At 32.1% G+C, this 22,575-nt stretch overlaps 1 protein-coding gene across 4 annotated transcripts in view; it reads right to left on the reverse strand.

Moving 5' to 3' along the window:
* Positions 1 to 22,575, reverse strand: part of LOC134686953 (serine/threonine-protein kinase LATS1-like) — a 34,215-nt gene that overhangs the window by 6,483 nt on the left and 5,157 nt on the right. For all 4 annotated transcript variants that reach the window (XM_063546825.1, XM_063546827.1, XM_063546823.1 and 1 more), the window contains exons 3-4: positions 12,594 to 12,690; positions 7,071 to 9,302 (exon numbers count right to left, since the gene is read on the reverse strand). In XM_063546825.1, the coding sequence (XP_063402895.1) occupies positions 7,071 to 9,302; positions 12,594 to 12,690 (2,329 nt within the window). The remainder of the gene's footprint in view (positions 1 to 7,070; positions 9,303 to 12,593; positions 12,691 to 22,575) is intronic.

A 22,575-nucleotide genomic window follows, 5' to 3' on the forward strand; every position in this document is an offset into this window, starting at 1 on the left:
CATAGGTTTCCGACACAGAATGAATGTATTCAAATGAACTTAAAATTTTTGTTTTCATTTAGAGCAATTCACTATGCTGTTGAATATTAATCCTCTCAAAAAAATGTTTGAAGAAATTTTCTAAATGAGAACAATTGAACCCAATTTTTTAATCACATCCCCCTTTCCCTTATTCCAAAACTAATTTCAATTAAAATATTCTAATGGAGTTTGCAACAATTACTACTCATTTAAATACATCAAAAAATATTAAGATGTAAAAAAACTGCTTGTTATCACTGAATGGTAAAGATTATTTAAATTTATCAGTTGGTAGTAAAAAGTGAATATACATTGTATATTGTATATAACAAAGATTTAAGTTGATTCTGGACAAAGAAAGATAACTCCAATTAAAAAAAAATCTTGCAGATATTTCTTGCTTACTATACTGGACAAAGAAAGATAACTCTTAAATAAAAAAAAATTGCTATTTCACAATATTGTGAAATTAGATATTTCTTGGCATTGCACAATACTGTGCAATTGATAAGACTTGCTATTGCACAATACTTAATATAATAATTTTAGATCCTGATCTGGACCAACTTGAAAACTGGGCCCATAATCAAAAATCTAAGTACATGTTTAGATTCAGCATATCAAAGAGGCCCAAGAATTTATCTTTTGTTAAAATTGAACTTAGTTTAATTTTGGACCCTTTGCACTTTAATTTAGACCAATTTTAAACTGGACCAAAAATTAAGAATCTACATACACAGTTAGATTTGGCATATCAAAGAACCCCAATTATTCAATTTTTGATGAAATCAAACAATGTTTAATTTTGGACCTAGATTTGGGCCAACTTGAAAACTGGGCCAATAATCAAAAATCTAAGTACATTTTTAGATTCAGCATATCAAAGAACCCCAAGGTTTCAATTTTTGTTAAAATCAAACTAAGTTTAATTTTGGACCCTTTGGACCTTAATGTAGACCAATTTGAAAACGGGACCAAAAATTAAGAATCTACATACACAGTTAGATTCGGCATATTAAAGAACCCCAATTATTCAATTTTGATGAAATCAAACAAAGTTTAATTTTGGACCCTTTGGGCCCCTTTTTCCTTAACTGTTGGGACCAAAACTCCCAAAATCAATATCAACCTTCCTTTTATAGTCATAAACCTTGTGTTTAAATTTCATAGATTTCTATTTACTTATACTAACGCAATGGTGCGAAAACCAAGAAAAATGCTTATTTGGGTCCCTTTTTGGCCCCTAATTCCTAAACTGTTGGGACCGAAACTCCCAAAATCAATACCAACCTTCCTTTTGTGGTCATAAACATTGTGTTTAAATTTCATTGATTTCTATTTACTTTAACTAAAGTTATTGTGCGAAAACCAAGAATAATGCTTATTTGGGCCCTTTTTTGGCCCCTAATTCCTAAACTGTTGAAACCAAAACTCCCAAAATCAATCCCAACCTTTCTTTTGTGGTAATAAACCTTGTGTCAAAATTTCATAGATTTCTATTCACTTAAACTAAAGTTATAGTGCGAAAACCAAGAAAATGCTTATTTGGGCCCTTTTTGGCCCCTAATTCCTAAAATGTTGGGACCAAAACTCCCAAAATCAATACCAGCCTTCCTTTTATGGTCATAAACCTTGTGTTAAAATTTCATAGATTTCTATTCACTTTTACTAAAGTTAGAGTGCGAAAACTAAAAGTATTCGGACGACGACGACGACGACGCCAACGTGATAGCAATATACGACGAAAATTTTTTCAAAATTTGCGGTCGTATAAAAATATCTTTTCATTAGTAAAATTGAAATAAAAATGAATTTTTGCTTCTTTTAAGCATTAAGGTTTTATGCCTTTGATGCTATCATATAGCTGCAAATTCTATTTTAGTTGAAAAAGTGCTATAATAATGGCTTAAGGTGGTACTTAACACTACAGGGAGATAACTCTGTAAAGTCAGTTTTAATTATGTTGTGTTGTAAAGGGAATGTTAAGCTTCTCAATGATCAAAATTGGTGTTTGTCAAACTGCTATACATGTATAACCAGTGTAATTTTTCTGACAAAACGGTTGGTTTAAAAATTTTGAAATTTTTACATTTTTATATGGGGTTTAAAGTAAATACTTTGTCAAAATTTTTTGAAAATTAAAAGAGCCAAATTAATTTTAGTGAAAGTGCACAGAAGACTAAGTTTATGATGTTTGTATCCATTGGTTCAAGAATTGGAAGAACATTATTTTGTCAAAATTTTTTGAAAATTAAAAGAGCCAAATTAATTTTAGTGAAAGTGCACAGAAGACTAAGTTTATGATGTTTGTATTCATTGGTTCAAGAATTGGAAGAACATTATTTTTCACCGGTCACTCGTTTCTTATGACTTTAAAATGATGATACAGTACTTAAATAAGTGGTTTTTGGGAACAAAATTGAGGTATGATACTTAAACAAGTGATTTTTGTGTCTGACATTATCCTAGATTCAGTACAAGGTCATCACTTGAAATGACCTGGTCATCCTAGTCAACACAGATGTTGGTTCTGATAAGTTTAGAAACATAATTAGTCCCTGGATCATTAGTATTCTATATTTAAAGCTACAGTAAAATTAAATCACTTCTTCTAGTGATTATTTTGTACTACTTAAATAAGTGATTATTAAAGAAAGACAACTATTACTTCCAACCTTTATGGAAATAATGTTACATGTACTTGAATCAGTAAGTCCCCTGACTGTACATTGTATCCTGAAGAGTCTGAACTGAAAGATAATCATGAAATATATTGATCTGTTAACTTTCTTACACCTATATATATTATTATATATATAATTCGTCTAAACATCAGCCGAACAAATTTTTAGATCTGTAAATTTATTTATTTTTCTATCCCTAACATCAATGAAAAGACATTAAGTGTTGAAATCTGGATATGGTGTAAAAAATTTAACACCTCATCATCAGGTTCTCATGTTGTAGTTTACAATCTTTGCCGCTGGTTTATTTTTTTCTGCTTGATATTAAATTAATATAGAGATTCATTTTGTTACACCTTCTGATCAATTTATTTGGCAAACGTCAATGGCAGTCAGCAGGGTTTAAGAATGTTTAGAAAATGTTGTTTTGTGCTGTATTTAGACCCGTCTACAACAAAATGTGTTACATGCTGTTTTAATCCAATGCAATCATAGGTTTGAAATTTGTGTTTACGCAGTATATATTGGACGAATGATGTAGTCTTTCGGAACACCGGATGTTATTCGGAACACTTCTGTTCTTTCTCTGACCACCTTTCAAATACATGCGCAATAGCTATGACCACCTTTCAAATGCATGCGCAATAGCTTACTAATCTGTTGAATATGCATTAGCATCTTAAGTTGCTATAGAGATATTTTACGTATGATCTGAAATTTATTATGATATAATATTTTCTTGCACACGGTTACAAGCTGCTAATATCAACCTACATGCGTAGTATTTTAATTAGTCAAACGATGTATGTACACAAAAAATGTAACCAGCTGTGTTTAGATATGAGATCAGATTGCATGTAAACAATGCGCTTTATATTCTGAACGAGAATAATTAAAACTAAAATCTTTAGAAAGAGTTTTAGTAGCATTTTATTTTAGATTTTACGTTTAGTGAAGATGTACATGTTGTAAAAAGCAAGCTATTTTAAATATTTTTTTTATACTGAAATTAAATGAAGTCTTTCTTGCATATGATTAAGTTACAGTTATTTTTTTGGTTAAATATTGCAACTTTAATAAAATAAAAAATGGTTATTAAAAATAAAATTAAATAGATATTGAATATGAAAAATAAAATATTTTGAACGAAAACAATTAAAAATAAAATCTTTAAAAAAAGTATTAGCATTGTTTGAAATTTTACGTCTAGGATAGACCAAGGACATAGAAATATAATCATAAATACGTGCCTCTAATAGGTGTAAAACGAGGATTTTTCAACAAAAAAATCGTTTTATTGAAAAAAACGTTAAAATTAGTTATGAAAGTTAAGTCCGTATTTATTTTCATTAATATTGCAAATTTAAAGTTATTTTCTTTGTTTAAATATTGCAACATTATTTACTTTTTTAAAAACAAGGAGGTCACATAATAACCTCTGAATCCTTTTCGTCATTAAAATGCGACTGATAAGTATAGATATTCAATATGAAGGGGGAAAATAACCATGACTGAAATTTAAATCTAAAATTTATTTTAAAAAAATACACATTTGACCATGCAGATGTAAGAAATTATACTTCAACCAATGAAACAACGAATTAAATGTGACACTTTAATTACGACTGATAACCTAAAAATGAATAATGCATGCATTTTTTAGCAGACTTAACCAGGTCGGCGATAAGATATCGAATATAAAAAAAAGAAAATATGGTTTAATTTGGTGTCAATGAGACATTTATCTACAAGAAACCAAAATGACACAGAAATACAAACTATGGGTCACCATACGGCCTTCAACAACAGGCAAAGCACGTACCGCATAGTCGGCTATAAAAGGCCCCGAAATGACAATGTAAAACAATCAGTCAAAAAAGAACATTAACAAAGTCCGTATCATCGTATGCGTAACTTAGTTGCACACCAGATGGAACATAACAAATTTCATTCAGCTCAAGCGTTTGTCAAGCGTATACCTGTAAACTGCACGCACATAATATACACGCTACACGAGCGTTGAAAACGCTACAGATAAGTTTGAAACACGTTAAGGGCACATTGCATACAAAAATACTCGTCGCCTTAAAGCTTTCATTCAGGAGAAGAAGTCCGATACGGGTAAAACTTCATCAAACCTACAGAAGATATTACACCCTCTCCTACCATGCAACATGGGACTAGACATAGAAGTACAGGAACTACTCCCATTAGTTTGAGCTGTACAAGATCTACAAAAATATCCCACCTGCCTCAAAGGTGCATAGGATCAACCATGGTCCAGCACTAATGATACAAGTACCAACCAGAGTTACAATGATGTGGTAGTAAGTCTTTAAAGGCCACCGAGCGGCCTCCAAAAATGAAAAAAAAAAACTTTTTAGTCGGTTATTAAATGCCCCGACCATTCAGATTTAAAAACAAAAGTCAAACAAAACTAAACAGCCTTATCGATAACAAAATAATTTAAGAAAAAAAATTGACCAACATGAATTATGAACAACAACCACTGTACTACATGTTCCTGGATTGAGAATGGACTTTGGCACATTAACAATGGGGTGGCCATAAACCCAACCTTCCCAAATGAAGCAAACCTTAAGGACAACACATCGCAAGAAAAAAACTGTAAAATATCAGTTGCAATTTGCGTCCCTAAAAATATGGGTACGGTGGACAATAATCACTTACATAAAAACAATAGACACAAATCAATGAAATAATCGCACTTACCGAAAGCTATTTCAAAGCTAGTGAACATGTAGACGAACCAGTGGACATAGACGGACTGGTAAACATGTAAACAGACGGGCGAATGTGACAGACTTATTGACAAACATTCAAATATAGACAGACCTGCAGTTGGGAATGTAGAAAGACAAGAAAACGCTTAGGCAGTTACACTTCACGCACACCCAATACACGCTTTTAGCACAGATATGAGTGACAGGTTGAATGCATCAAAATTACTAGCGTATTGGTAGCATGCATGATTTTTTAACCACGACCGACGTACGTCGGATCTATACGTTGATGTGTGAAGCTGGTATTACATTAAGTAAACAGGCAATGTCAGTTTCTAATTATTATGCACAACAAAAGGTATATAAGACAATACATCTTTATTAAACAATTATCTAATATATAATATATATAATGCCAAACAAGCATTTGGGTTTACGATTGCATTTCTTTTTTTAAAGAAAGCAACTTGTTTTCAATTTAGACTTGTATATATATTACATGCATTATATACATATAGAGGAGTCGAGAACCAGTACAAAGAAGGATAACTTCAATTGTTCAATTTGACTTGTATGTATTTTTCCTGTCTCATTTGGAAATTTCTATTCAGGGTCTAGAATCTAGATAGACTACCATATCATGTATATACTGTCATGACTGAATTAAAATCTAAATCTTCATTTGCTATGATCCATATATATAAATTTTCAATGTGATACAGAAATCCTCATATTTACCTGGACTAAAGACAAAATGTAACAGGAAGTTGTAATCAAATGTATATCCATAGATTTTTAACATGTGCTCAAGATTAATATTATTAATTCGTATATTTTAACAAATTTGATTCGTTTAGGGATAGTCACATGTTAAACTATATTTTCGAAGGTAGAGAGAAAACGGCGGATAGCAAAAAGCATATTGACCTGCAAAAAGCATATTGCACTGTTATTTTTAGAATATCTAAAACCCGATATACTTTGTGACGTCATGTAATGAATTTCAGGATATTCGGACTTCGTTCTCAGTCAATATACTTCTTTCAGGTCAATATATCCTTGTATCGACTAAAAGAAGTATATCGACCTCGGACTTCGTCCTCAGTCAATATACTTCTTTCAGGTCAATATATCCTTGTATCGACCTCATACAAAGGCTATATTTGTATAATATTATGTTTGCCACATTTACTTCATCTTTATAAATTGAGTCGTGTGATATTTAGCTACAGTTGTCCTTCCATGAAAGTCGCTGTACATTTTATCATCATTCACCAAAAATTACCATTAATGTCATTTGTTAAAAAAAATTTACTGATATATTTTTTTTGTTATAAAGGTACCCCCTTTACAACCCTCATGATTGTGGTCAAGTTTGGGTCCAGTTAACCTTGGCTTGGTAATTTCAGATAAACAGAGGAAGGCAAGAAATTAGAAAAGCTGAGCACATGGTCAATATAAAATATTTTTGTTTACTGATCAATATGTTTTAGTGATTGAAGAGTTTTTTCCTAATCATGCTTATTATATATAATATATCATCATGATTATGGAAATTAATTTAAAATGTATGTTCAAACATTTCTATATTGGTATAAACAAATAATGACTGAATTCTTACCTTTTTGATAGTATTTCGAGTTATGGGTCCAACGAAATCCTGTACATAGTCCGAAATCTGTGAGTTTAATATGTCCATCACGATCTATAAGAATATTATCTGGTTTGATATCACGATGAATAAATCCCATTTTATGCACACTTTCAATAGCTAGCACTAATTCTCCAATGTAATGAATTGCTAATGGTTCTTCGAAGATTCCTTTTTTAATAAGCAACCCCATAAGGTCTCCGCCAGGCACATAATCCATCACAAAATATAAATTATCTCGATCTTGAAATGAATAATATAATTTTACAACCCATTCATTGTCGGCTTCTGCCAGTATATCTCTTTCTGCTTTAACATGAGCAACTTGATTTCTTTTTAGAACATCACTTTTCCTTAAAGTTTTCATTGCATAAAGATGACCAACATCTTTTTTGCGCACCAGTGTTACCTCACCAAAAGCACCAACACCCAAAGTTTGAATTTTATGAAATAAAGATTTTTCCATTTTTGCTCTTTTTAATCTTATATAATTTGATTCCTTTTGATGTAACATTCTTCTCATTTGCAACTGAGCATCTTCTGACAATCCTACTTTTGCCATTTCTCGTTCTAATTGCAACCGCCGTTTTTCCCTGTCCCGGTGAGATTTTATCAAGTTTTCAACATGCTGTTCCATGAAAAATTTAAAAGCTTGTGGAGAATAATTTCTAACAAGTGTGTCTTTCCGTAATCTATCCTTTTCTCTTGATTCTGGCTTTCTTTCGGGCATTGGTGAGGTACACCTAGTTTTTTCATGTACACTACTTTCGGACACAGTTGACAATGTTTCTGTATCCGTATCCTCCTCCTGTTTCTGTTGTTGTTTAGATACAGGAGGTGGAGGAATAGGTGGAGGTCTTGAAGGATCAGCCTCAGTCAGAGGTCTGGGAGCTCTTGGAGGCAGTGGTGGTTGATCATTTTGTTGCTGAGCAGACGATGTTACGTTTCTTATAATGTTTTGCATACCTACAGTTGTCTGATGCTGAGGAATAGGAGTGACAATCTGAACAGGTCCATGAGCTAAATGTCGACCAGGATATGGAGGTGGTGGTTTATCTGGAACATCAGAATTGGTTGAAGGTGAGGATGCTGTAGACAGCATTGACATTGGAGATTGATTTGTTGTTCGAGATACAGGAGATCCAGATCTCGGTGTAGAGTTATCAGATCTGAAATGATCATACATACCATAGGCAGGCGGTGCAACTTGTGCTTTAGCACGATTTTGAAGGTGGATTTGAATTTGTGGACGTCCATTTCCATGAAAGAATGTACCATCAGATGTCACATTGTATCCTTCCTGTTGATTTTGGTGTCGCATAATTTTGATATGAACATCCCTCATTGCTGGATTTGAGTTTGTTACTGCTAAACTTTGACTATGTGAAGGATTTATTTGAGCTTGGAATGAAGATACAAAATTAGGCTGTGAAGTGACAGTCAAATTAGGAACAGGAGCCGTTGCTGTTTGTAACTTTGGTTTCTGAACCACCTGACTTTTTACAGGTGTCATTATTATGGAGGATGTTTTTGCTGACCAAGCATCCATTGGCGATGACCCACTACTACCTCTCATTTGTAAATTTTGAACATTTAATGGCACATTACTTGTGTCTGAAGAAGAAATATATTCCACAGGGTAACCAGGGTAATAATTTATTTGTTCATTTTGATTTGGATGAATTTGTATCACTGTTCCAGTACTGTTAGAATGTGTATAAGGTGGAGGTGGTTGCTGTTTATATCGAATTGTAATATTACCACCTGCATTTGTGGGAACACGCACAGGTTGACTTGAGACCTGATGAATCACTGGCCTCTGAACATTTACTGGACTCATACCCCTGTTAGGGGTTACGGGCAAACTTCCTTGTGGGGAAGGTTGAGGAGACTGTGCTGCTTGCTTCACAGGAACACTAGAAGCAATATATTGTCTATGTGAGGTTGATAATGGCTTAACAACAGATGACGAAATCTTTTTTCCTTGTACTGAGGAATTGTCAAAAGAATTCTGTACATTTACTGGAGGTGATTGACTCCTTTGAGCTATTGGAGCTCTTGGAGGTACGGGCGGAGGAGTTTGATCTCCATTAACAAGTGAAGACGACGTAACATCAGATTCCGATGATCTATTGTGTGAAACAGAGTTTACACTGGGACTTTCTGACCTCTCAGTAAGTTTCCTAGGAATTGGTTTAAAATCTGAAATATATACAACAGGTGAATCAATAAATCATTCAAATCTAAATGGGTGCCCAAGGATTTCTAAATATATGCATTTGTAAACCAGATGCTCCGCAGGGCGCAGCTTTATACGACCGCAGAGGTTGAACCCTGAACGGTTGGGGAAAGTACGGACACAACATTCAAGCTGGATTCAGCTCTAAATTTGGATTGTGATTAAATAGTTGACACAGCATAGGTTTCTGACACAGAATGAATGTGGTCTAATAAACTTAAAATTTTTGTTTTGCCTTTGAGCAATTCACTATGCTGTTGAATATTAATCCTCTCAAAAAAATGTTTGAAGAAATTTTCTTTTTATTTATGAAATTTCAAATGAGGAAAATTGAACCCCCCCCCTCAATTTTTTTTTCACATCCCCTTTTCCTTTATTCCAAAACCGATCTCATTCAAATTTCTAATGGAGTTTGCAACAATAATTACTCATTTAAATACATCATAAAATATTAAAATGTAAAAAAAGTGCTTGTTATCACTGAATGGTAAAGATTGTTTTAATTTATCAGTTGGTAGTAAAAGTAAATATACATTGTATACATGTATTGTATAAAACAATGATTTAAGTTGATTCAACTACTATTCTGGACAAAGAAAGATAACTCCAATTGAAATTGTGCAATTAGATATTTCTTGCTATTGCGCAATACTGTGCAATTGAAAATACTTGCTATTGCACAATACTGTGCAATCGAAGATTTCTTGCTATTGCGCAATACTGTGCAATTGAAAATTTCTTGCTATTGCACAATACTTAAAGTCATAAGAAACCTCAAATCAAAAAAAATAATGCATATGTTTTTTTATAACTCAATGGATAGTTTTCATTGTAAAACTTATGTACATATACTTTTTTCTGAAGAAAATTCTTTAATTTATTCACATTTAGAAGAAGTTTACTTTATTTGAATTGCTTCCTTCCAGCAAGCTATTCCCCCGATATATTTTCCGTATGCAAGGTGAACTCACTGTGACCCATCTCTTAAAAATCCGGTGACCACAATACGCATGGATGTCCTTAAAATAAACTATTATCTGAGTTTACATGTTAAACACGTGCTCAAATTCCATGCTTTTTTGTTTATTTTTCGTCAATTATTGACAAACAGGTGACAATCGTTAAACTTCGGCTTCAAACACGAACTTTAATTACCTGCCATATTTTCACAACAACACTGACAGATTGAAAAAAAAAATTGACGATTATACGAAATTTACACGAAAAAAATGATAAATTCGAGCACAGAAGACTAAGTTTATGATGTTTGTATGCATTGGTTTAAGAATTGGAAGAACATTATTTTTCACCGGTCACTCGTTTCTTATGACTTTAATATAATAATTTTGGATCCTGATTTGGACAAACTTGAAAACTGGGCCCATAATAAAATCTAGGTACATGTTTGGATTCAGCATATCAAAGAACCCCAAGAATTCAATTTTTGTTAAATCAAACTAAGTTTAATTTTGGACCCTTTGGACCTTAATGTAGACCAATTTGAAAACGGGACCAAAAATTAAGAGTCTACATACACAGTTAGATTCGGCATATCAAAGAACCCCAATTATTCAATTTTTGATGAAATCAAACAAAGTTTAATTTTGGGCCCTTTGGGCCCCTTATTCCTAAACTGTTGGGACCAAAACTCCCAAAATCAACACCAACCTTCCTTTTATGGTCATAAACCTTGTGTTTAAATTTCATAGATTTCTATTTACTTATACTAAAGTTATGGTGCGAAAACCAAGAAAAATGCTTATTTGGGTCCCTTTTTGGCCCCTAATTCCTAAACTGTTGGGACCTTAACTCCCAAAATCAATACCAACCTTCCTTTTGTGGTTATAAACATTGTTTTTAAATTTCATTGATTTCTGATTACTTAAACTAAAGTTATTGTGCGAAAACCAAGAATAATGCTTATTTGGGCCCTTTTTTGGCCCCTAATTCCTATACTGTTGGAACCAAAACTCCCAAAATCAATCCCAACCTTTCTTTTGTGGTCATAAACCTTGTGTCAAAATTTCATAGATTTCTATTAACTTAAACTGAAGTTATAGTGCGAAAACCAAGAAAATGCTTATTTGGGCCCTTTTTGGCCCCTAATTCCTAAAATGTTCGGACCAAAACTCCCATAATCAATCCCAACCTTCCTTTTGTGGTCATAAAACTTGTGTTAAAATTTCATAGATTTCTATTCACTTTTAATAAAGTTAGAGTGCGAAAACTAAAAGTATTCGGACGACGACGACGCAGACTACGACGCCAATGTGATAGCAATATACGACGAAATTTTTTTCCAAATTTTGCGGTCGTATAAAAAGTATTGAAACAATTTTATTAATTGTAGAGATTCTTCAAACAACAACACTTTCAGGACTGCTGCAGAATTTTTATTGATCAACATGTTTGGTGCCGTCGTCAGGATACAAACAATACATAAAATCATGCTGAAGTACAAAGTTGGGTTGTAAAAATTTAAACTTCACAATGTTACTTTGGTTAGAAATGTTATAAATAGCAACTGAAAGTGAAAGTTCATTGTAAGTATGTAAGTAAACTATAAAAAGAAATTTAAATAAAATGTTTTTGTTGTGAAAATGTTTGATAAAATTATACTGTCAAGATGTGTTTGTCTTCTTGCACAGTGGAACGAATTATAAAATAAGTTGTCAGGCTGTGTATAGCTTGTGTGTTCATTCTTTTCCCAAAAATAGACAACATTTTACTAGCAATTCCGTACCATTTTAACTAGCTTCCCTTGGCCAGAGGTACTGCTTCCAATCAGGTCAGGAATGCTGTAAAATGTTTGGCCATTAAGAGTACACACAACTGATACACAGCCTGACAACTTATTGTATAATTTATTCCAAGCGTAAGCGGAAGAGTTGAGCAATCACAAGCATGTTTAACCCAGCCACATACTTAATGTGCCTATCCCAGGTCAGGAGCCTATAGCTGACTATACAGTATAATTTTTTGTCATTGTTGAAGGTTGTATGGTCACCTTTAACATGTTTTATACTTTAATCTGCATTATTTTAACTCTGCTGGATATTTGTCTCATTGACACGTACCACGTCTCTTTATTTTCTTATTGACAAAATTATGGATATCTATAAACTGAACCTTAATTATGTCATGGGGGAATGTAGAAATGCTATGTACATGATGTATCAATTTCTGTGACAAAAACAATGCTTGGAGAAAATACCTTTCTTGACTTAGCAATATTCAACAATAACAATTCTTACCTGTATGTTGTTTGATGATGCCATTTCTGGGTTCTTGGACAGCTCTTGCTCTTTCTATGTCCTGTTTACTAAGGCTAGAAATCTGTCGGATGATGTCCTAAAACAGAGGAAAAATCCTTAAAAACATTGTCATGATTGTGTGGTAATGATATAAATCTGGTTTCAATGTTTTCTGATTTCAAAAAGATTTTTTTTATTAAATTTATGATTATAAAATAAGAACCTACATTGTACATGTACTGGTAAAATTTAATCAAGACCATCCATTCACCTAAACAAGTTAAGTCTGCTAATTGATATTTTATCGTATGTTTTTATATGTTGTGATGTTATGCTATTGTTTCAGAAAAAGGGAGAAGGTTTGGGCCCATTAAAACGTTTAATCCCGCTGCAAATATTTGCACCTGTCCTAAGTCAGGAATCTGATGTACAGTAGTTGTCGTTTGTTTATGTAATATATACGTGTTTCTCGTTTCTCGTTTTGTTTATATAGATTAGACCGTTGGTTTTCCCGTTTGAATGGTTTTACACTAGTAATTTTGGGGCCCTTTATAGCTTGTTGTTCGGTGTGAGCCAAGGCTCCGTGTTGAAGGCCGTACTTTAACCTATAATGGTTTAATTTTTAAATTGTTATTTGGATGGAGAGTTGTCTCATTGGCACTCACACCACATCTTCCTATATCTATTAACTAAATAGTTCAGAAACCAAAATTTGTCTTCAAACAACACCTACATCAAGGACATCATTTATAGCATGATTGTACGCAAAAATGTATATATATACAAACTTAACATTTACCAATGAACCATGAAAATGAGGTCAGAATCAGATGATACTAAGTAAACCAACAGAGACCAGCTAATGACATTGACCTTTATAGATCAAACATCAATAATGAGGTCAAGTTATTGTGTATATGTTATGTAGTTATCAAATTTGGTCAATTAAGAGATAAGAGAAGATGGGTCTATATAAAAAATAGAAAGGTCTTTGTGAAAAGGGTCTAAAAGCAAGCTTTAAATTATATTGAATTCTAAAATTATCATCTCCATCTGACAGATGATGGCACCTGTTAGTAGTCTTCTTCATATATTTGACCATACTTTATAAAACCCATAATCCTATATATATACATGTATATGGATGTGAAAATTGGGGTGTAATAAATATGTTGTACATGTGTAACTAAGAAAAAAGGGAAAACATTTCACTATATGAAATTTTCAAAGACTGATGAAAAGTTAAATGTTCAATTTTGTAAATATATATATACGGTTAGGTGTTTCAAAGCAGACTAGAACACTCGCCAAGTGATTTATTAAAAAAAATGCATATCATGAATATAAAATTAGGGATCATACAGATAACTACTGGTACCCTTATATTATGTTCCTGGTACCCTTATATTATGTTCAATTATTCAGCAAATAATTAAACATCAACCTTTCAGATTGCAACAATAAAGGCATGGGCCTGAGAAATTGGGCAGGATGTATGTAAAATACCTTTTATAGAAAAAGGTATTTCACATAAATTTGATAACTACATAACATAACATACCAGTCTATACACAATAACTTGACCTCATTATTGATGTTTGATCTATAAAGGTCTTCGCAGAGTGCAGCTGGATACAATTGTGGAGGTCTAACCCTAAACAGTTGGTGCAAAAATGGATACAATATTCACGCTTGATACAGGTCTTAATTTGGATTGTAATTATATACATTGTATTTGACACATGATAGGTTTCTGACACAGTATAACTGTAGTCAAAGAACTTATAGTTGGTTATTGTGTGATTCTAATTTATATTCATTTTATTGTGCAATGCACCATGTTATCATGAATTGACCCCATATAAAAAAAAAATGTTTACCTTCCCTTTTGTGCCATACACTATGCTGTTGCCATTTGACCCCCTCCCCCAAATTTTTTTTTCACCCCCTTTTTTGCAAAAATAAAAATTTGAAGAAATTTTGAGAGAAAAAATATTTAAATACAAATAACCTGTTTAACTATGGATATTGCTAAACAAAGACAACACATTTTTATCTTTTCTTAGGTCCGAGAACACAATTAATTCGTAGTGCATTTCTTTTAGAACATAAATAAAAATTAAAAAAATCCCACCTGCGCTTTCTCAATGAAATTTTTACAGTGTGTTGTACTACTTTTGGGACAAATTATATCAAAATTATAGAAAACTTCATCGCCTCTAACTCAAAATATGGACAATTTTGTGTTTAGGGTGTCTTGAAATCTTTTGACAGCTTCCGAAGTGCTAATTTTTAACCTTTTTCAGCTGGACCAAATCACTACTTTCCTGTAAAATTCTGAATCCAAATTTTTTTACAGTGTAATTTCACCCCCCTACTTACAATTTGAGGCATTAAACATGGAGAAATAAATTTGGAAGGGATATAAAAATTATTGGCAAGTAACCCACTGTTAACACTAGGGACTATATTCGTGAACAACGAAAATCAAGGGACGACAATTGTGGTCTCGGACCTAATAGGATAGAAAGAGTTGACAAATCTTAAAAAAACTTGGTATGACCAAAGCTTAATAAATTATAACACTGCTTGCAAAGTTTCATAACAATAGGATATATATTATAGACAATATGTTAAATTCTATACTCATCTTTGCGTGTTAAATTTTGACGTTAAAATTGAATAATTTCAACTATCAACATTTTGGGCTTTGAAAATTAAAATATTGCAAAAAAATACTTTTTAAATGCCCTCATACATGTATATCATTTATTATGTACTAAAAGCAATAGAGTACTCATTTGATTTATCAGACTTAGCATAATTATTCAAAAGTCAAATTTATATCAGCCTGGGCCTAAAAATTGAGGTTTTTCAATGAAAGGGGGCCTTACATAAAGATGTAATATTTTCCAGCAATTTTAAATTTGTGAAGCTTTTTGGTTGTAAATAATCCTTACATATGTATTGAATGTACTTTAAATGGAAAGAAAAGTCACAAATAACATATCATATTAGTTTAAAAGGGTCTTAAGCCAAATAAAACTGGAAAAAAATAAGGGTCAATTTAGGCCGTGCCACATATTTACATTAAAAAATGCATATTGAGGCTATAAGAAATAAAAAATTGTGTCTTTTTTATCATTTCTATACTCATGTGACATGAAACAACAAATCTGAGCACAAAAAGGCTCTTGCAATTAACTTTTCTAACAGACAGTATGGTCTGATACAAAGATTTTTGCCTTTTTAATGAAAAACTTGAATGCAATTTTAGTCTCAACAGGCTTATATTTAAACCACTTGCTATCCTACAGAAGAAAAGAAAGATATTATGTGAGATGGAACAGGTACAATAGACATTGTAAAGTGCTTTTGATACAAATTTAGTGAGGTCTTTATTGTGGACTTCAAATTTTATGTACCAAGAACCCCACTTTTGACTTCATCCAAACAGGGCGTTAGACAAGGGTCATTTATACAACACATTTTGTACATATTGTCTGAAATAATCTTCTTTTCTGTAGATTCTGAGTTCATAAACAAGTAAAAGAACTAGATAAAGGCATAGAAACACAAGTATTGACACATGAAAACCTGTCAGATAGAAAGTCAGGATGACATGTATGCATCAGTATAGAAAAAGCCTTAAAGTGCCTATTTTGACCATAAAATGCCAAAATTGGTCATTTTTGCAGAAATTCTATAAAATAAAAGTTTAAATCCTTTAGTTTCATGCTATTTGACAAATTGACACCACCAAATCATTTAGGGAAGTTGCCAAAGTACAGATTCTATATTTAGAGACTTCACCTCTTAGGTCCGAGAACACAATTAATTCGTAGTGCATTTCTTTTAGAACATAAATAAAAATTAAAAAAATCCCACCTGCGCTTTCTCAATGAAATTTTTACAGTGTGTTGTACTACTTTTGGGACAAATTATATCAAAATTATAGAAAACTTCATCGCCTCTAACTCAAAATATGGACAATTTTGTGTTTAGGGTGTCTTGAAATCTTTTGACAGCTTCCGAAGTGCTAATTTTTAACCTTTTTCAGCTGGACCAAATCACTACTTTCCTGTAAAATTCTGAATCCAAATTTTTTTACAGTGTAATTTCACCCCCCTACTTACAATTTGAGGCATTAAACATGGAGAAATAAATTTGGAAGGGATATAAAAATTATTGGCAAGTAACCCACTGTTAACACTAGGGACTATATTCGTGAACAACGAAAATCAAGGGACGACAATTGTGGTCTCGGACCATATTAATCATCAATTAGTCAAAAAGAAAATGTTTATTTCAGCAATCAGAGTTATCTCTCTTTATCTCTCTTTATTCATTAACTGGACTTTTATGATTTATACTCATATGATCAATGACTTTTGTGTACATTTTGTATGTTCTATTGTACTGTATATGGACCATAATTTGCTATTGGGCTCCGTTTCCTATAACTATAGAAAAGTGATAAAATGTGAATTACTGTAAGAAAAGTTGTAACTACATCTAAAGATGCCATTATTTTTATCAACATACATGTGTATGCTACTCCTCACTAGAAAAAAAATGAAATATATACGAATTTCAAAGATTCTACAACCATATTTTTGTGTCGTTTCTCGAGTTACTTTTTGCTTCCGAAGAGCATAACGCTGACTGATTTATAGATAATCGTCACCGGCAAATTCGTAACTTTTGCTTTCGACCAATAAGAATAGTGAGAAGAAAATGCTGAGAACTATAAGTATTTATGTAGCAGATGTAAGAACAGTGGCGTGATTTTTGTGTCCGATTTCGTAACGCAATTTTTAGATGATGTAATCTGCTTTGTTGTAATAGAATTCTTAAAAACAATATGCAAATATGAACTCTCGCGAGATGTTCAAACAGGTAAATCCGAGATGATTTACATTCTTGTTTTGATCTTCGTAATAATTAAGTAAGAACATGACGTTGTCGTTATGCGTTACATTTCACACGAAACAGAAGTCCAGTTATTTATTAAAATTGTTTTTGTCCTTAAGTTCTAATCATTTCCGGTCATACGTGAAACATGTGACTAACATGTGATCACGCCATTACAGCCGGACATACGATATACTAGTTCTAAACATAATCTGTAGACTTGTTTCGACTTGTTTAAAAAAGGAAAATACAATTTTCAAAGAGATTGCAACCGGGGGTCTATTATTTTTCCTATGTGCATAATGTTACATACGATCTTGTGTGAAAATAAATGCCCAATGACTTGACAAAATCGATTTCAGATTTGACCAACGTTTAAACACACTACGACGTTTAAACACACTACGTTTCCCAATAACGACGTAGAGGGTCCTTGGAAAATTCAATCGAAATTACGTCTCTTATCCTGGTGCCGATGTTCGTTGGATTGATTTTGCTTCAGCAGTAAATATTACTGGATATTTTAGGTGAATAAAGATAATTAAATGAAAAATAATGCATTGGAATGTACAAAGTCTGTATCTTGTCAAAATTTTTAATTATTTTTTTTTATTCCTGTTCTGCAAACACTTATCAGAAACACAATAAACTTGTCAAAGGAGAAGTAAACTTTTACCATGCATGACTTGAAAGAAAGTACTTTATTGATTTTAGCCCACTAAAGTAGGTTAAAATGTGGAAACCATGTAGATGGTGTACAGGTCACAAATATCACATGGTGCCTATTTTAAAGATTTTAATTCCAAGTTAAAAGTTTTTTTCTTTACTGTATTTAAAGAATTTTACATTGCCAATGATTTGAAATAAATTGTATATAACTGGAATTTCAAAACCAAATATAAATACATTTTTTGGCTTAAACATCAAGATACAACGATTGTGGTATCCTGTATCAATGAAGAAAAAGTGGAAATTTCTGAATAAATTGTACTAATTGTTTTCAAAACAAGCACATATTTAGGAGTTTTATAATACTGTTACATTAAAGATAGATTTTAAGAAAAAGTATACTGTTCAGATTATTTTAAGCAGATTTTGCAATAAAATAAAACTTAAAAAATGCTTTTGGTTTCTTATGGTTTCCTGTCGTGTTAAAAAAACCCTTTAATTTAACATTGAAAATACATTTTAAATATTAACATGAAGCAAGTAACACTAGTAATGGTGTTCATTTATGTCTTTTGAAATATATTGTGCCAAATAAAGAAAATAAAGATTGGTTTCCTGTGTGGTTTCCTGTCACGTAAACGGTGAATCAAAATGTATTAATTTTTTCTTGAAAAACTCAATTGATCCATTTATACTATTCTAACACCAACACAACCCACAGAATAAAAGTTAAAGTTTTAGAACTTATAAAAAAGGATACCAAAAGAAACCAAAGGTCGAATACCAAATTATGGTCCATATATATATCTAATTCTAATGCAATTTGGATGTAACAATTTTTTTCATTGGCTTAAAGTTGCCATCAAATCCACAGTTGACCAGACGTAACTAAGGAGGGACCTGCCATTTTGAATTGATGAATCAAAAAATGTTCGATTTCTACTATATAATCGAAAATAAAACAACACCTACCTCGAATTCGCCATTTTAATGTAATTTTATCAGAATTTGAAGCGTACAAGTAACGTCATAACCTCCAGTTTGTAAGTTTTCATTTGTATGACGTCACGTTAAGCCATGACCTATTTGTGCCAAAATCATTCATGAAGATTTGTGGATTTTTTTTTTATTTGACAAATTTAGACATTTTTTTCAAGTTTTATCGTATTTTTTCTTTTTGTAATGCATTAGAATCGGAATAACAGTACTGTAGTTGAAGAGTTGCCACCGTCAATTTTGATTTGACGGTCGCAAATCTCCGTTTTACTGTCTCAGCTACGCGTCGCCAGTAAAACTGCATTTGCGACCGTCAAATCTACAATTGACGGTGGCAACTCTTTAACTACAGTACTGTTATTCCTTAATTAACATTATCAGAACAAGTGAAGTGAGAAAGATTGGTATGGAAGTGAGAATGGTTGTGTTCAATTTCATAATGCCTGAAAGGGCCCTGTCATGCATGTGATTAAGAAATGAAGAATTTTGAATTTGAATTTGAATTTGAACGTGAACTTGAATTTGAATTTGAATTTGAATTTTGAATTTTGAATTTTGAATTTTGAATTTTGAATTTTGAATTTTGAATTTTGAATTTTGAATTTTGAATTTTGAATTCTGAATTTGAATTTTGAATTTTGAATTTTGAATTTTGAATTTTGAAGTTGAAGTTGAAGTTGAAGTTGAAGTTGAAGTTGAAGTTGAAGTTGAAGTTGAAGTTGAAGTTGAAATTGAAATTGAAATTCAAATTTATATACAATTCCAATTATTGCTCAGGATCCATACTTTGACTCAATGTTCCAGCTAGGCTGTTTTCACAGGGCATTCTACCCACCCTATCCTGAATGCCACCCTGTGATCTTTTACATAAACCCTGCGCAATTTCTCAAGCCTATGCCTTTATTGTTGTAATATTTTAATACTCTGATTCTACCTGTCTTTATATTTATGACAGGTTTATGACTCCCAGCTAATAAACCTTTAAAACGAGTTTCACAAAAATCTAGCATATATTTGAACACATGAGAGTGCTAACTACATGTATGTAATTTTCAATCATACATTGTTTGTATCAATGTTTCAAAGGAGCAGCATTCTTTAAAAATAATTGTTTTTACCAATTTTTTAACTCGTCCAAGACTTTGCTTACATAAACCTAGTAGTATGATCATAATGATATAAGCAATGATAAGTTTCATTAAATTCTGGCAAGATTTGTACACATGAGAGCACTCATGATGCAATTTACCATGGAATAAATGTTTCCAAGGGCCATAACTCTTTCAAAAATAATTGAGTGGCACTTTTTTGTCAAAGAAAATACTGATATAAACTTGTGATACAAGTTTCATAAAAATCTTGCAAAATTTGTAAAATTGAGAGCGCTAAGAAGATATAATGGATAGCATGAACAGACACATGAAACCCAAGTATTTCTATGTCCCTGCCTCCCCCCCCCCCCCCCTCCCCCCCCAACATATTTCATGTGAGAGAATATTAATAATTCCAATTTTGTAGTACATTTCTAATATATATACTATATACATTTGTATATATGTAACAACCAGATGCTTCGCAGGGCGTAGCTTTATACGACCGCAGAGGTTGAACCCTGAACGGTTGGGGCAAGTATGGACACAACATTCAAGCTGGATTCAGCTCTAAATTTGGATTGTGATTAAATAGTTGACACAGCATAGGTTTCTGACACAGAATGAATGTGTTCTAATGAACTTAAAATTTTTGTTTTCTCTTAGAGCAATTCACTATGCTGTTGAATATTAATCCTCTCAAAAAAATGTTTGAAGAAATTTTCTTTTTATTTATGAAATTTCAAATGAGAAAAATTGAACCCAATTTTTTAATCACATCCCCCTTTCCCTTATTCCAAAACTAATCTCAATTAAAATATTCTAATGGAGTTTGCAACAATAACTACTCATTTAAATACATCATAAAATATTAAGATGTAAAAAAACTGCTTGTTATCACTGAATGGTAAAGATTATTTAAATTTATCAGTTGGTAGTAAAAAGTGAATATACATTGTAAATTGTATATAACAAAGATTTAAGTTGATTCTGGACAAAGAAAGATAACTCCAATTAAAAAAAATTCTTGCAATAAGATATTTCTTGCTTACTATTTTGGACAAAGAAAGATAACTCTAATTAAAAAAAAATTTGCTTTTTCACAACATTGTGAAATTAGATATTTCTTGCCATTGCACAATACTGTGCAATTGAAAAGACTTCCTATTGCACAATACTAAATATAATAATTTTAGATCCTGATTTGGACCAACTTGAAAACTGGGCCCATAATCAAAAATCTAAGTACATGTTTAGATTCAGCATATCAAAGAGGCCCAAGAATTTAATTTTTGTTAAAATCAAACTTAGTTTAATTTTGGACCCTTTTGACCTTAATGTAGGCCAATTTGAAAACGGGACCAAAAATGAAGAATCTACATATACAGTTAGATTTGGCAAATCAAAGAACCCCATTTATTCAATTTTTGATGAAATCAAAAAAGTTTAATTTTGGACCCAGATTTGGACCAACTTGAAAACTGGGCCAATAATCAAGAATCTAAGTACATTTTTAGATTCAACATATCAAAGAACCCAACCGATTCATTTTTTGTCAAAATCAAACTAAGTTTAATTTTGGACCCTTTGGACCTTAATGTGGACCAATTTGAAAACATGACCAAAAGTTAAGAATCTACATAAACAGTTAGATTCGGCATATCCGAGAACCCCAATTATTCAATTTTGATGAAATCAAACAAAGTTTAATTTTGGACCCTTTGGGCCCCTTTTTCCTAAACTGTTGGGACAAAAACTCCCAAAATCAATACCAACCTTCCTTTTGCGGTCATTAACCTTGTGTTTAAATTTCATAGATTTCTATTTACTTATACTAACGTTATGGTGCGAAAAGCAAGAAAAATGCTTATTTGGGTCCCTTTTTGGCCCCTAATTCCTTTACTGTTGGGACCTAAACTCCCAAAATCAATACCAATCTACCTTTTGTGGTCATAAACATTGTGTTTAAATTTCATTGATTTCTATTTACTTATACTAAAGTTATTGTGCGAAAACCAAGAATAATGCTTATTTGGGTCCTTTTTTGGCCCCTTATTCCTAAACTGTTGAAACCAAAACTCCCAAAATCAATCCCAACCTTTCTTTTGTGGTCATCAACCTTGTGTCAAAATTTCATAGATTTCTATTAACTTAAACTAAAGTTATAGTGCGAAAACCAAGAAAATGCTTATTTGGGCCCTTTTTGGCCCCTAATTCCTAAAATGTTGGGACCAAAACTCCCAAAATCAATACCAACCTTCCTTTTATGGTCATAAACCTTGTGTTAAAATTTCATAGATTTCTATTCACTT

This window comes from Mytilus trossulus, chromosome 10 (genome assembly GCF_036588685.1).
Source record: "Mytilus trossulus isolate FHL-02 chromosome 10, PNRI_Mtr1.1.1.hap1, whole genome shotgun sequence".
Classification (NCBI taxonomy): Eukaryota; Metazoa; Mollusca; class Bivalvia; order Mytilida; family Mytilidae; genus Mytilus; species Mytilus trossulus.